The following is a 15,834-nucleotide window of genomic DNA, read 5'->3' on the forward strand; positions in this document are numbered from 1 at the left end:
AAATTTAGTTTTTTTTGTTTTGTTTTTGTATATATGTTTTCTCATCTTCCTGGCAGCCCTAAAAACCTAGTCGGTGCCTTTAATGCTACAGGTACAGATTGCCTAGTCACTCACTGCTGACTGAACCAAATACCTTAAAATCAGACTAACACCATAGAAAACACATTTTAGAAATAGAGTTTGTGGTGGTTCTGCCATTTGACACAACAACCATTAATCCCCGAAAAATCTGGTTCAGAATGTTCTCTCCCTAAGAAATATCTGTCATGTGAAGATGACAAAGTACATCTAGCTGTTGATTTACAAAATAAAAGGAATTGACTTGCCCGATTCCTGTTATGTTTCTAGTCTAGATATATGTTGCATGTGAATGTGTCGGGAGGAAATCTTTCTCTCCAGAGCATAAAGCATTAGAATGAGGCCAAGACGAGTTGGGCAGATGGCCATGTCATACTGGCCAGGTTATCATCCGAGCCGTCCTAACTAAACCAGCTGTCTGTTATACTAGTGTTTGAGTAAGGCTTAGCAGCCTTTGTCAGATAGACTCCCAGCCTCTGTCAAGGATACGATTGTGCAGCAGTAGCGCCGTAAACACTGCAAACATCAGCAAGCTAAATCAACAGCCCTGGTTAAAAAATGCCTTCTACTTATGATTCAATCTAACAACATGCTTCAGTTATAAATTTTGAAGGAAATTTTGAGTTACGGTTTCCTGAGTGGGATCCTGTATGTTGGATTGTAACAATTTTCTGTCACAATGTAACAATGCAAATTTACCGAGGTCTTGTATTTACTGTATGAGTGTGATTTATTCTCCTCAGCTCTGGAAGCAACTCCCAGAAAACCTAAGATGTTCACTAACGGCTGATTTCTTTGAGTCAGAACTGAAAATATTACTGCAGATTTCCATAACGATTCCATTTTTTTGTACTTGTTTGGACTTGTTTCTGAAAGGAGTCCAGTGGAAAATCTGGCATCCATGGAACTGCCAGCATCTAACTGAAATCTATGAATACTTGAAACCTCCTTTAGAAAGACTTACAACAAAATTAACAAAGTTAATTTTGTATTTTTGCCACTTGGAGCCTGTAAACAAACAAACACCTTCCGATTATTCAGACACTAAGCTAACCTACAGAATGCTACACCCCTGCTGCTCCCTCATTAATACACCAGTTTTCAGCTGTGTGAAGGGTTTTCTAATAATCAGTTAGCTTATCAGTGATTAGCAGTATCACTATTGATGCAGAGGACTGGCAGATGCTGATAATAAGCCTCTGAAGAAAAATTGCATCTTTCTACAGTGTTTTTAAACTGGATGAAATGTTTGTGTATTGCATGAAATTGTGCTTATCTTTGGGGAAAAAACTGGAATTTGTATGTGATTACAAACTTTTGAATTGTATGGTGAAAAAGTTGATGAGTAAAGAATCAACTAAAATTAAACTGTAAAAGTTTTCAAAAGTCTTAGATGTAACTTAAAGTGACCCTTTCAAATATACATGATACATGATATTTTTCCCAGCTTAATGTATTATATATTCTGTACAATTCAATTATAAACCAAAACCAAAATTAAAAAAATAATCTGCAATAAAGAACTACTGTCTCAGGAAGGTTCTCCAGACATTAACGTAATTGCAGTATGTTAGCTAAAACAGTGGCTTTCATAGAGCAAAAAAAACCAACTATTTTTTTATTCTCCACAATTTCTAAAAAGATAAGGTGTTACAGTGTTGCGTCACACAAGGCAAAAACTGTTCAGAAGATTGACAGCAGCACGGGAGAAGCTGCAAGAATTATTGTTTCTAAGAGAAAATCTGTACCTATTTAAAATTGTTTAAAATGGTTTAAAATTTTGTGGGAGGATGTATTGTGGTTTGGTTAAACCAAGCTTATTGTTATTAAAACACAGCATGATCAAGGGATAACCAAAGTAAAAAACTGTGATAGAAATATCAGCACAATCTGGGGTTGTTTTTCTTCAGATGGAACTGGGGGCTCAGAAAACATGAAATTAGCAAAAGTTACAAATACATTTTGACAGCACAAGTTCCCACAAGCTGATAAATTTAGAAGAATTTTGAAAATATTATCAAGTCAACATGTAGGATGCTAATAGATGCTACCTAAGAAGTAGATTTTAGGCTTATGGCCCGGGCCTGACCCAAACCCCACCTGTCATTTGTGCGAGGCCAAAATTATTTGCTTGATGGTCAGATTAAGTCAAACTTGGGCTTCTGTGGCACATTTATTAAGATAAGAAAACAAACAGCACATAGAAAATTAAGCAGGAATGCACAGTATAAAGTTATGTTAATTTACTTATCCATAGTCTATATAGAGGAGTAGAGAGTTTACCCTTTTGAAGAACTAAAGAAATTAAGGTGCAGAAGTTAATTAGACAAGCACAAGCACAGCGCATTGCGCAAAACACTTGCAGCTGCGCCCTGTTCCGCTCCTATCAATCACACATCCCAGAAGATTTGCACCTGACTCACCCTGCACGGCCAAAAAGGAGATGGAAAACGTTAAACAACAAAACTGAATTATCCAAAAAGCTACACTGCTTACTCAAATTAGAGCCTGAAAACAAAGGCAGTAAAATCTTAATAAAAAAAATATGTCTGGTTTACTTTGGACTCGGGCCTCTAATTAAAGTTAGTCGGGTCGCATCAGGCTCAGACACAATGACTGTGGGTTTGGCTCAGGTTGGATGGTTTTTTAGACAGGATTTAAACTTTACAATAAAGACTATGAAATTGAGTCACTTGTTTCATTAAAGTGTTAACTTAAAGGACTGCACCTTTTGCTACCAGGTTATTTACACTTTTTTGTTTCCTATATTTTTTCCCCAAATTATTGTTTTGTGAAAAAAACTGTCTAAAATTATTATTTTCTAATTTTTAAGCGCAAAGGCCTTTACAGGTCTGTAAGGTTGTGTGGAGTACGAGATCGCTTTCATGCGCACACAGCTTGGATACGATACCACACCATACCATACCATACCAACTTTATTTATAAAGCACTTTAAAACAACCACAGCTGATACAAAGTGTTGTACATTAAAACACAACGTAACAATAAAAAAAACAACTCTTACAGTTTAAAAACAAACAACCATACAATTTAAAACTAGATCCTGCTGGATAATCAATATTTAATGGAATTTTAATGGTAGAATAATGATCCTTGAAAGTTGCTCTCAACAATTCATTATCGTTTTGGAAAATTACCAGCAACTCTTTGTGGTCTTTCCTCATGTCAGTGGGACAGAATACAAAAAAAAAAAAAACATTAGAACTTGATTTGTTTCGTTAAATGCGGGCCCATTCATTCATCAGAGCCGTTGTTGTGATCTCCTCGTGTACGTTTACAAGGGGCAAAGTGAGGACTGAGCACCAGTATATAGAAGACCCTCTTTCCCTGGCTGTGGATGCGATAAGTACGGAGGGATGGTAGAGGATGATTGAAGGAGTGTACAGATACAAGATAGAGGAGAAGAGGATGTGTACCGTCAGTCAATTGAAAAGCTGTCAAGGTGCAGGTGCATACAAGCTACAAGCTGAAGATAAGAAGCAACCCTTTCTGTCTAGCTGTTTTCTACTTCACCTTTCCTGCACTCCCTCTTGTTAACATCTCTCCCTTTCTCTTTTTCACCACAGCACCGGGATTAATCAAACCAGTAATGGTAAAGCAGTCTGCTTGGGAATCCTGAGCGTCTAACATGTCAAAAGTCAATTCCTGCCTCAGTAGATAAGACGGAGCCTGTTTGCCTGGCCATATGGTTTTATATTTGGATCCATTTAGTAGTTTGCACATCTTGGCTTTTACAAATCAGTACAAAATATTACATTCTTTCCTTTTCAAACTCAGCAAATTGGAATTTACAAAAAAAATGCATCTGCTATAAATTTGAGATTTGACTTTCGTAAAAGTTGAAAAATAATTTAAAAGTAATCAATCTAAGGTCAGAGACAGCAGGTAATTAACCCAGTTTAACGAGAGGCTAAATCTGTCAAAGTGTAATTAGTCAATTTACGCACTTCTGTAATGCCATGAAGAAAGAAAATAACAATAAAAAGTCATTATTTGTAAATCCTTGTTATCCCCTTTTAATTAAAAGTACAAAGTCAACAAAGCAAAGATTAAAAAATACAGAACAAGATTTTCAGTTTAATGGTTTTGTGAACACAGTGAAACATTCAGGTGACATTTGATTTCAAAGAAAAACGGCTTGGTCACAATTAAATGAAGGTACTTATCAGTGTGTGAATCCAACAAGGACATTACTATCTATAATATAATGTATTTTCTGAGCAGCAGTACAGGAGACACTGCGTTCACCTGCTGATGCCAGTTCATATTATGCACAGGTGAAGAGTCTTGTTTTTTTCATCAGGAGAATGGATCGTCTCACCTGTTCTGTCTGATTCTTTGTCAGTAAGAGAGTTGAGCCAAGTCCAAATTTTTATATCTGTAAATCTCCCTAAAGAATACATGGATATACATTCTTTGTCTGACTAGAGATGGCTAGTGATATATAATTACTGTGTTAATTTAGGGTAGTTTCAGCAGACTTTATTTTATTTTATTTTTTTAATTTCCTGAAATGGCATCATAGAACAAAACAATCTAAGCAACTCCTACGCAGACAAACAAGTGAAAAGTTTACTTAAATTATCTAAATGTTACAGAACCAGCACGTCCTTACTATGTTGGGTAATGTTAGAGATCAGCCTATCTTATTCAGTCTGCACACACCATGCAGCAGGATGCAGCGTTTCCAGCTGATCCCATCCAAGGTTCTGCTTGTAGTCCAGGGAGAGTTTCATTTTTTTTTTTATTATCTTTTACTAACAAGATCTCCATGATTTTCACTCGGTCTGCTTTTATCCTTTCAGAACCACTGTTTCCCAAGTTTAGATTTAAGATTTGGGTCAGAAACTGGGTTCAGCATATATGTGCTGTTTCACTTTAAGCAGTTAGAGTTTAAAGAACTCAAGGAAAAAAGTGACTTTTCTTTTGGTGAACAATATTGCATATGGTTTCCTGCTCTTTTAACACTGGCCTAAATCTGTATGGATTTACTCAAAGATACCAAGTGGATTAATTTCACCTGAAATTACTAGGGGAAGAGGAGGAACAGCATGGTGTTAAATTTCTCTATCAATCTTCTTTTTATTATTTTCATCTAAGCCAGAGGTGCCCAAAGTCGGTCGTGGCGGGCCGGCATCCTGCATGTTTTAATTCTCTCTTTGGTTTATCACACCTGGGCCAAATGATGGCTCATTGAAAGGCCTAAAAAGAACACTGACCTGCTGACGAGGTTGTTACTACCACCAGGGAGAGAACGAAAACATGCAGGATGCCGGGCCTCCAGGACCCACTTAGGGCACAATTGATCTAAGCAGTGAGACTTTTTTGTATTAGTTTGAAGTAGTCTTGATGAATCAATCAGCAGTCTTTCTGTAGGTTTTTAAAGTTTTTTTTACTGGCTTTTATTCACTCATTTGCAACTTCACAGCAGACAAAGAAGTGTGAGCCATAAAAATTGCTCTGTGTGTCAATACGATCTGAAAATTGTGCCTTTACAAAATCTAAGCAAAGACCTGAGACAGAACCTCAGTGCCTCTGCTCCTTGTTAAGTCTGGGGTGTTAAGGTGTCAACTGTCTAACCGTCTCTCAAACACACACACAAAAAAACCGTACTCAGCAGTACTAGTGTTGTATATTACTGTAAGCAGAGCAGACGTGGATTGTTTCAAGCCCTGTAACACATACAGTACATACCCACAGGAGCAAAGGAGGCTGGTGTGAACTGGAACTGTGAGCAAGGTGTGATGTATGGCGGCTGCAGTCAGCCATACGTTCAGCAGATTTAGTGTATGAGGACGGACACAAAACACAGACTGGCAGATCCTAGTTTTAACTGACTGGTGAACTGGGCTTTAACAATATGAAGATGACTCTCAGTTGTATAAATTTGTAGCATTTTAATAGCCTGATAAATATTAGTTAGCATTAGCAAGACTTAATTATCCATAAGTCCAGTTATTGTTGCTTAACATGGTTGACTCTGTTGGTGTTTAAACTTAGCTTGGACCCTTTGAGTTGTTTGTTTAGTGTGAAATAAATCACACACTAACAAATTTATGTCCTGAGATTATAAACACCCTTAATGATTTTTTTAACCCTCCTGACGTCTTAAGAGATGAGGTCAGTTAAACTCTGATCTTTTCACCATGTGCACGGTCTGGCGAGATCAAACTGTAGTTTCGGGAACTGATGGTCTGACAGGACAATCCTACCTGCTTCCCGGCTGTCCCACCATGACATTTGCAGCTCTCCTCCTTAGTATCATTCTAACACTGCAGGAGAGTTAAAATGATAAAGCTACATTATGTCCACTTTAGCTGCTGCTTATACAGAACATGTTGAATAATTCAAGCATTATTGGAGTAAAACTTTTTAATTTAGGAAACAAAAATCCTGTTGTAGAATAATAATGGTAATTATATTGTTAAAAATTCTTTGTACAGCTCTTTTTAGCCAGCTGAACAGCATTTACTCAAAGCTTATAACATTTCACAAGTTGGACGCATACAGAGAGATGCATCTTTTGTACCATTTCTGTTTGCACAATCTCTCTGTAGACTGTCTGAGTCTGCTTTTCTCTTCAGCTCATCCCACAGGTGTTTGACAAGATTTAGGTCAGGAAACTGACATGGTCATGACAAAAGGTCCATTTTATGTCCAGTAAGTTATTTCTATATGCCATAGATTTTGTATATTATCCTTCTGATAGAGCCGACCCATTTTCAGTTTTCTTCTGGAATCTACCAGACATTCATGACTCCATACTATCCAACAAGCTTTTCAACATATTCGGGCCTTGTCTCATGCCAAACCTGACTAGTGTTGGTTGCTCATTTGACCAAAGCACAATTTTCCACTGGTTGCTATGGTGATCCGAGGATACCACTCTTTGCCACAGCTCTCTAATAGGGAGCTTTTGAGATGTTTCTATCCCTCTTACCCTCCTGCTCACTATATGTGGTGAGAAGATAATTGTCCTGGACCTGCAGCTAAAAGAAATGGGCTTCTGTGTCATCGCTTATTTATACCCCAGGGAAACAAAAAGTCCCGGTGGACAAATTCAGAGTTGTTTGGGGAACCAGTAATTGCTCCACCAGTGATTGTTTTGATTCAGAACAATTATTTTCTCCGTAGATCAAATGTACTCAAATTAAATTCTTCAGTGCAAGATTCTGTTACTGTAATAAAAACTGAATATCCACATCTTTACTAGGGCTTCCCAATCACAACAAGCAATAAATCAATCATAATGAATTAAAACGAGGTCAATAATTTCCATCTGAAAGAGTTATTGTTTTTCTCTTTTATCTCTTTCTACCAAAAACTGGAGGATAAAAGTCTTCAGTCTGCTGCTTTGGTCTCAACTAGATTTTTTAAAATTTTGTTTAGAGACTTTATAGTTTATTTTATTTGTTGTTTCTGTTGTTTTATTTATTTTAGATGTTTAAAATTTCTTCCACTTTTAAATGTTCATTAAAATTTAAAGTTGATATTTGAGAATGTGTTTTATAATTATGTCATCACCATTTTATTAGTTGAAAATGTTCTCAAAACAAATATTCATCGCAATAACTTCTGGGACAATTTATCGTCCAGCAAAATCAGAGATGGGCAATTATTTAAGCTAAATGTGTTTAAATCATCTAATTGTCAGTGTTCTCAACTTAACTTGGTGCATGAGTTTAGCTTTTTCTACCGTTTTCTTTCACTAAGGTTCCACAGTCTGATTACTGTATGAAAATAAAATATGAAGCCAGAAACCCAAATTCGTAGCCTGTCATAGTCATAAAATAAGTCTGAAATGGTCTTTTCTCTGTTTGCCTTTTGTGTGGGTCTGACTCTTTGAGATGTTAATAAGATTTTCTAATTACTCTAAAACACAGTACAGATTCCTGTCCTCTGTAGTTGAAAGGACAGAAATAAAATGATGCGTGGTGAAAAACAGTGCTTTATATGTTTAGCCAGAGCCATTAAGGGAGACACAAAAGCATCACTCTTCATCCGTAGCTTGACTCGGTGGCGATAAAAGCATCTTCCTTATCAGCTTTGTAGCCTTGCCAGATGACTTTGTAGTTTGCTGGGTGTTTTTGTGTCTTCTCTGTTCTCCAGTTTGTCTTCATTCATTTCATTTCCATCTTTTTTTTATTTTTTCTTGGTTTTTGGTCCAGAAGTCTGAGGCTTCGTCTGTTCCGCCCACTACTGTCTTCTCCGTCGGCGATTAAATATAAAGAACCACGCCATTAATTAAGCAACTAATCTCGCTGTTTATGTTTTGTCATATTTGCTGCTTACAGATGCGTGGAGAGCTCCCTCCCCTACAAATAACAAATGCTTCCTCACGCATTAAAACATTTAACAACTACGGCTCTGTACGCCACTCAGCTGAGAGGGGCAAAAAGAAACCCTCGCCACATCCAGCTCGCTTTTTATTATTTATTTCTGCAAGCGCTTCAGTTAATACTGTTGATTTAAAGCTTCACCTTCAATTTGGTGTAGCATGTGGACAGAGCTTTAGCTTTTTTGCTGTGGCTGAACCAATTTTCTGCTTCAAGCGCCTTTAATAAACCTCGTAGCACTATCAGGAGGCTTCAGCTTCCCTGATGAAGGCCATTTATTTCAAATTAAAGGAGAGTTCCTTATCTTCTGTGGACTCAAATAGAAGGGGGGTAAGGGGAAGATAAAGACGGCATGCTTTGGTGTCGCACTGTCTGTGTAGTTAATGCGGTGACCACGAAGGAGGAGGAGAGTCGGAAAAGCAAAAAAGACCCGAGTTGGAGGGAAGACAAAATAAATAAGAGTGAAAGAAGGAAGATTAAACGGGCAACATAAAGAAGAAGCATTTGTGTGGACGAACAGGGGAATCTGATAGGCTGTCATCTTTTTAAAACAATTATCTAAAGGAACGCCACTGGATCCTTTGTTCTTGCATTCTCCATCGTTTTATTTCAATTTTTTTTTTTCCTGTTTCTCTCATCATTTACATGTATTTTTCCTCTCTAAGCATCGCCACCCAGATAAACTCTGTTATTGTTGGCGTCCAAGCAGATACAGGCATGCTGTAATTGAAATGACTGAGATCAGCTCTCCTCCACAGTCAAAAGCAAAATGAGTCTTTAATTTTTCTTTCAATTAAACGTGCCGTTAAACACTCCTCTCAGAGCAGGTGTGTGTACAATTAGTAAAGCATTAACATGTTGCCACATAAAGTGTGTGTGTGATTTTTGATGTCTAAAGTGTGACAGAGTGTGTGCGTTTGTGCACGTGCCTCCTTGTACCTGTGTGGGCGTACGTAGCTTGCTTGTCTCTACTTCAATCAGTCAGGATCTATTAAAGCAAGACGTCAAGGCAGCAAAGCCCGTCATCCTTAACACTCACACAGATAGACAGCCAGAGAAAAAAAATGATAATACAGCCCACATATCAAATTAAGCTCAGCTAATTCAATCTCTCAGAGCTCACTTTTCTGCTGTATTTGATCAGAATGAGTCTACCCACTCAATTAAGTGTGATTTAGAGCTAATTGTGTGATTTACAGTGAAGCACGTACCATCCACCCCACTCGTTGTTAAACAGGTTCCCATCGGTGGAGATGTGACTTGTTTTTCATCTTTCTTTTGTCATTTCTTTTCTATTTAAACACTTCAATTCTCAGCAGATCTTTTTTTATGTCTTGAAGAATTGTTACACTAGAAGAAGTGAGATTAAACATGCTTTAAAAACTTTAAATATAAAACAACTCTTGTCTTGCTGAGTGTGGGTTGACATTTAAAAATGAATCATAACAGATCCTAAATATCTTTTAAAAAAATAATAGAAACCATTTGTATCACAGGCTTGAGTGTTGTCCATTAATTGGTAACATTAAGCCATCCTTAATGTTAGCATGACTTAATCCTAACATTAAGTCATGTTAGGATTAATCCTAACATTAATCCTAATGTTATAATTAATGGAGGGCATACTTCTGCTAATGCTGCAGTTTCATTTAGTTCTTTTGCTAACTTTGGATACATTTAGTGTACTAAAGTTTCCCTAGTTTAATATTTCCAAATAAATTAAGTTGAAAACAGTTTGACATTTGTCTTAAAGTTTTGGTTGCCAGATATTGAGAATTCTTCACGTAGTTAGACGTTTATTCATGCTCTTATTTTGAAGGGGGTGAAGACTGTTTATGTTGCAGCTCATTTCCTCTTCTCATGTATAGAACATGTAAATTGTATGCTAAAATTAAACTGGGGCTTCAGGGTAGTCTGTCAAGCAATTTGAATTAAAGTTAGCGCTAGTTGTAGCGATTAATGATTAATCCAGCTGACAAGACAAAGATGAAAACAACACTGGGTTCACAATGAGACAAGACGGTGTCTGTTGGAAAACTACAAAAATCTTTCTTTTGTTTTCTCAGTTAAAAGTTTGCAGTTTTCAACTTGTTTAAAGGAAATTTAAACAAGTTGAAATTTCCTTTAAACAAGGAAATTTTTAAGGAAATTAAAATTCCTTTGTAAAATAACCCAGTCTGTGATTGATTAGTCCATATTACATGGTTTCACTTCTCTGTATAGATACGTATTGACCAACCCTTAACAGATTTTAGTAGAATCAGTTTGCAAATAATAATTGTAATTTAAGATGCCAAACCGACCTTAGCCCTTACCCAGTTTCTGTAAACAGTTGATTATAAAACAGTTAGAGCTCTTTGCAGAAAACCTTGAAATTTCAGCACATTTTGAAGACACTGAAGATGGAATTTTAATTTTGGATGCTCTGAACATTAGATTCATTGACTGTGATGGAGATTTAAACATTGAAATCAGTGTTTTAGAAACTGGATGACCCTAAATTGACTTGGGGTAGGGAGTAATTTATCAAATAATATCCAATAGTGGTAGTGAAAAGTCATTTTAATAGGTAGGAACGATGTCTCGCTGCAGGCGAGTTGCTATGTCTGCCCCCTACAACTGCACGTATCAGACAGAGAGGCCATAAAGTCCACAACTCATTTCTGCAGCTTTACTGGTTTATGTTGCAGCAGTCACATTTATGTACAGGAGAGAAAATGTAGTTCTTTGTCTCTCTAAACATAAATCCGTCTCTGTGTTTTTGACTCTGTTATTTTTTCTGCAGGTCTCGTAACACTGCTCCTGTGTGTCCTGGCCTGCAGGCTCAGATTTTATCCTGCTACAAGGACAACAAAGACCAGACCTTAAAGTGTTCAGACTTGGCTAAAGAATACATGCAGTGTATAAATGCTGCAAAGAAGGTGAGATTTTTTTTCTCTAAATCTGGAACAGGTAGAAATGGGAATATCAGAGGAGCATATAGAATAGGACTGTATCTGCATCCATGCTGTATTCATCATCTGTGTGAACTAGTTTAGGTTGATTTGCTTTTATAATGTCTCTTTTGCAAAGAAATTCCTTCATCCTTCTTTAATAAGTTCAAAGAAATGGGATGACAAGAATAAAAATGTTTCCAATGGCACCTTAATGAACTTTTGGGGAACTTTTTGGGGTTCTTTTTTAGTTCAGACACATTTTCCTGTGTGTTTTCCAACAATATTCCTGAGAAGTGAAAGACTGCGAGGGATAATAATTGCTGTCAGAGTGTGTGCTTGGAAAATGTTATTGATAACAGCTTGCAGAGCGAATATCTGATGTGAAAATACAAAATCAAAGTTTCCTCAGCAGAATCTGTGCCGTTTTCTTCTGAAAGTCATGAAAATGACAGCTTTTCAGGATGACGGTGATGCTTTAAGATAAGTTCACCTTGTCACCAGAGAGCTAATTTTGAGAAAACTTGGGGAATCACAAGAAGGCACAGTCAGAAAAACAAAACAATAAACCCCAGATAGTGGTGTTCAGTCTTTTGATAAATTCTGAATATGATCTTAACTCCATTAGCATTGGAAGTGAGTATGTGAGCTTTGGGACTGAAGCAATTGTAATGATGGTTGCAGCAATAATAGCTTCAGTTTCTACATGTGAACTGTATAAAGATATTAAATCAAATTGCTTATGTTCTATATTATCTGAGTACAAAGGGGATTTTCTAATAAGAATGCCTGATTATGTGCCTTGCCGATTGATATTTTGGTATATTTAATCTTTTTAATCTCTAAAACGACTTATAAAAACTTTATTTCTCATTTAGAGACCAGAAAGTCGTTCTTAGGCGCCAGAAATTATTCTTTTGTGCTTCATATTTCAGCTCCAATTACCTTTTGTTCATTATATTAGGTGTTATGCTTTGTGAAAGTATTCATACCACCTGAACTGTTTGTCAATTTCTAAAACAAATCCCAATGTGTATTCTTGGGATTTTCTGTGGTATTTTTACACAAAGTAGAGCAAAATTGTCACAAAGGAAAATAAAATGATTTTCAAATTTGTAACAAGTACAAAATGTTTGGCATGAGTTTATTTTCAGCCTCCTGAGTCAATACTTGGTAGAAATGCCTTTTATTGCTGTTATGGCTGTGTCCACACAGCAGGTAAACACTCTCACCACTCATGGCTCTGACTACGCATCCAGACAGACAGAAGTTACAGTCAATTCTCCACAGAATGGAGAATTAGTTGTTCTTTCTTTTCATTAGCTGCCCTCGTGTTAGGATTTTGTGACAGTTGCTGAACAAACTTTAAAATCGGTCCATACATGGCAGCATCCATAATTACTTCCACAAACAGCTGCACAGAGAAATCCTCACTTTACCTGTCCATTGAAACTGCTTTTGTTATTTGTGGTCAGCCAATAAGCAATTAATTTAAAATATCAAGGGAAACCAAATGGGATTATCTAGCTACACTATGCATGCTTTTACTAACACTGATGTCTTTTTAGCTGCTTTTTTTCTTGCATGGTCTGAAATGGTGTTAGAACCTCTGCTTTATTCTTCATCTGCAGATAAATTAAGTTTGTTTCCAACTGCAGCAGATTAAAATTCCCGTAAACTCAAAGAGAAAATGAGAGGAGAGTGATGAGAAGCTGAAAGAGTATTGGTATCCTGCACTTCTAACGTTTCTGCTGTAAAGGCATTTTGAAGCTATAGCTGCTTATCATGTCAGATAACGAGAAGTGAAAAATAAAAAGAGAAACACTTCTACAGTTGATCAGGGAGAATGTGTGTATGTGTGTGTTTGTTGTGTGAAAATAGCTTGATTCATTGCTGCGTGTTTTACCCCGCACAGCCGGGACTTTTATCTTGATTGGCCCCAGAGGCACATCGCTAACTTTCACTCCTGTCGGTGGGAAACTTTTGAAACTTCTTCCTGATTATGTGCCTTTAAAAGCCGTTGCTGTTAGTTTGGTTCTTACTGACAACTTTTCCTCCTGAATAGAAGCAGATTCTGGATAGAGCTGCACAGCTTTAGGAAAACATGCAGTAGTTTTCCTCAATGCTAGACTCAAATTAATCATTTGTCTAGCAAGCTGTTGGGGAAAAAGTATTATTTTAATCTCAAAAAGATTTTATTGAAAACCTTTTGATGTCTTTCTTTGGCAACTTAATGACTTTAATTTCATAATGACTTCACCACTTTACCTTCTTATATGCATAAATTAAGATGTTGAGTCCACAGTTAAGATCCCGTTGCTCAACATGTTGGCAGTTTTATGTCTGTTCCAGGCACATAGTTCCAGTTTATAATACAGTCAAGTAACTGTTACCTTCAGGTGTTATAAAAATTCTGTATATATCAAACTTTTCAGACATAGCTTCACGTTTGCCACTTTTAAGTCATAAAAGAAATTTGACTTCACAATTTGGCACTTTGAAATGGGGCCTGTTTCACTCTTTGTGAAATAAACAGGCTCTTTTTTTGATGAAACAATCCAATGACAAAAAAATGCAACTTTTTTGTTTTCATCTTGTTTAAACTAAGTTATTTTTTATTTTTTGTATGATCACACAACATCAATCTTTATTTACTCAGACATTCACATCATGTAAGAAAAAACAGATGTGCTCTTTTGATCCATAATCTTTTTCTTTCTTTTTCTCTGTGTTAAATGGATGAAAGAGAACTTAACTAGAACAGAAATCGGTCCTGTTTCTTTTTTGTCATTCCAAGGAATCGACTGTGATGTGTTTTGATCAGTGTCACAGCGGGTCAGTGGACAGGCCTCATATCACAGATGTCTCCCTGCTGGGTTTCTGCAACCATCTTCCTACACTCACACATACACACACACATATGTGTGTGTATGTGTGATAGTCTGCTTAAATGCATGCGAGTTTGATGAAAAATGAGGGGAGGATCCCATGGAGCCGGCGGAGTGGAAGCAAATAACCTCTAGTCATTATCCGCTGGGAAGCGTGGCTCGACATGCTCACCGTTACGCGGAACGCGAACACGCTGCCCAGACACTCGGCGGGTTTCTGTAGTCATTTATCTACGCTCTCAGAGGCGAGCATATTCACAAAACACACCAAATTTCTACAGTCACTGTGGGATTCTTAAGTTATTTAGTGTCAGACTTAGAAACATCCAGGTTGTGATCAGTTTCAGAGACTTGGTTTACAGCAGAGCAAATAGATGAAGGAAATAAGGCACACTGACATGGGGAAGGATAAAACGCTGTGGGAGAAGTTTGGAAAAATCAATTAGGAGACAATAGAGTGAAAATAAGTGGGAAAAATATAATGAGGAAATGAACTGCATTCCATCATGACCCACTAAGACTCACTGTCTTAGATCCATCTTTATAAGGAGCTAATGTCATAATCTTTATGACATTATCAGCTAGTGTAGTGGAATTACATCTACAGTTTCAGGTTTTACTATGTAACAAAATGATGCATGTTATTATATCATATTAGTTTGTGCAGTGGTGGGTTATTATAATTAGAGATGCATCAATCTGGTATCAATATCTGTATCAGTGCCAATATTGAAAAGAAATCCAGATTGTGTATTATGACAATGCCCCCAATCTATAATGGCAGATCTATTCCATCTCTGTTTCAGTGAGCTGTGCTGGTGCAGAGTTACCAAATAAATTTGTAATCCAGTACATTTATGTCTGTGTTTAAAAAAAGAAATGTTTTTAGTCAGTTCAACTTAATTTGTATTGGATTGGTACCAGCCAATACTAAACCTCAAATATCAGCTTCCAAGTAAAAAAAAAAGTGTATCGTGCATCTCAAAGTAAAATCTGATTGAATTTATAAAAACTCATTGAGAGATGGCGTGTTCAGCACCATAAGTGCTGAAAGAAGAAAAGGAGGGGAAAAGAAAAAGCAAGAGATAAGTAATTACTCTCCAACATCCAGAGAGACAAGTTGGAGCCTCAGCAAGACCAGGCTGTGGTCAACGCCAAGTTCACACCTCTAGAAACTTCAAATGCCGTTATTTTCCTCCTTAAGCAGGGCCAACCGCTGAGACACATGCACACGTTCACATTTATATCCAAAACCCTGCTGAGGGTTACACAGGTGTAGCAGGGTTTGGTCTAATACACAGGGAGTTACTCCTGAAGTTAAAGCTGCCCATCAGACCGAGGAGGAGGGAAATAAACAGAGCCACACAGAGAGAAGTGAGAGAGACAATCAGAAAGCAGAAAAACATTTCAGTTAAAAACAGCAGAGGGATCCAGACGGAGATTTAGAAACACTTCTTCATTTGTGCATCTGGCTCTTTTCCCACTCGGAGGAAATCACTTCTTATTCAGTTTGAAGTTTTACTATCAATCAAATTCAATCAAATTTTATTTGTATAGCACATTTCAGCAGCAAGGCAT

General features: G+C 37.0%; 1 protein-coding gene across 4 annotated transcripts in view; it reads left to right on the forward strand.

Annotated features, from left to right (window-relative positions):
* The window catches only part of chchd6a (coiled-coil-helix-coiled-coil-helix domain containing 6a), a 115,635-nt gene that overhangs the window by 55,167 nt on the left and 44,634 nt on the right, over nt 1–15,834 (forward strand). For all 4 annotated transcript variants that reach the window (XM_015061121.1, XM_015061123.1, XM_015061122.1 and 1 more), the window contains one exon: nt 11,221–11,356. In XM_015061121.1, the coding sequence (XP_014916607.1) occupies nt 11,221–11,356 (136 nt within the window). The remainder of the gene's footprint in view (nt 1–11,220; nt 11,357–15,834) is intronic.

The sequence above is a fragment of the Poecilia latipinna genome, unplaced genomic scaffold (genome assembly GCF_001443285.1).
Source record: "Poecilia latipinna isolate Pla-1442-1.1 unplaced genomic scaffold, P_latipinna-1.0 Scaffold1781, whole genome shotgun sequence".
In the NCBI taxonomy this organism is placed as follows: Eukaryota; Metazoa; Chordata; class Actinopteri; order Cyprinodontiformes; family Poeciliidae; genus Poecilia; species Poecilia latipinna.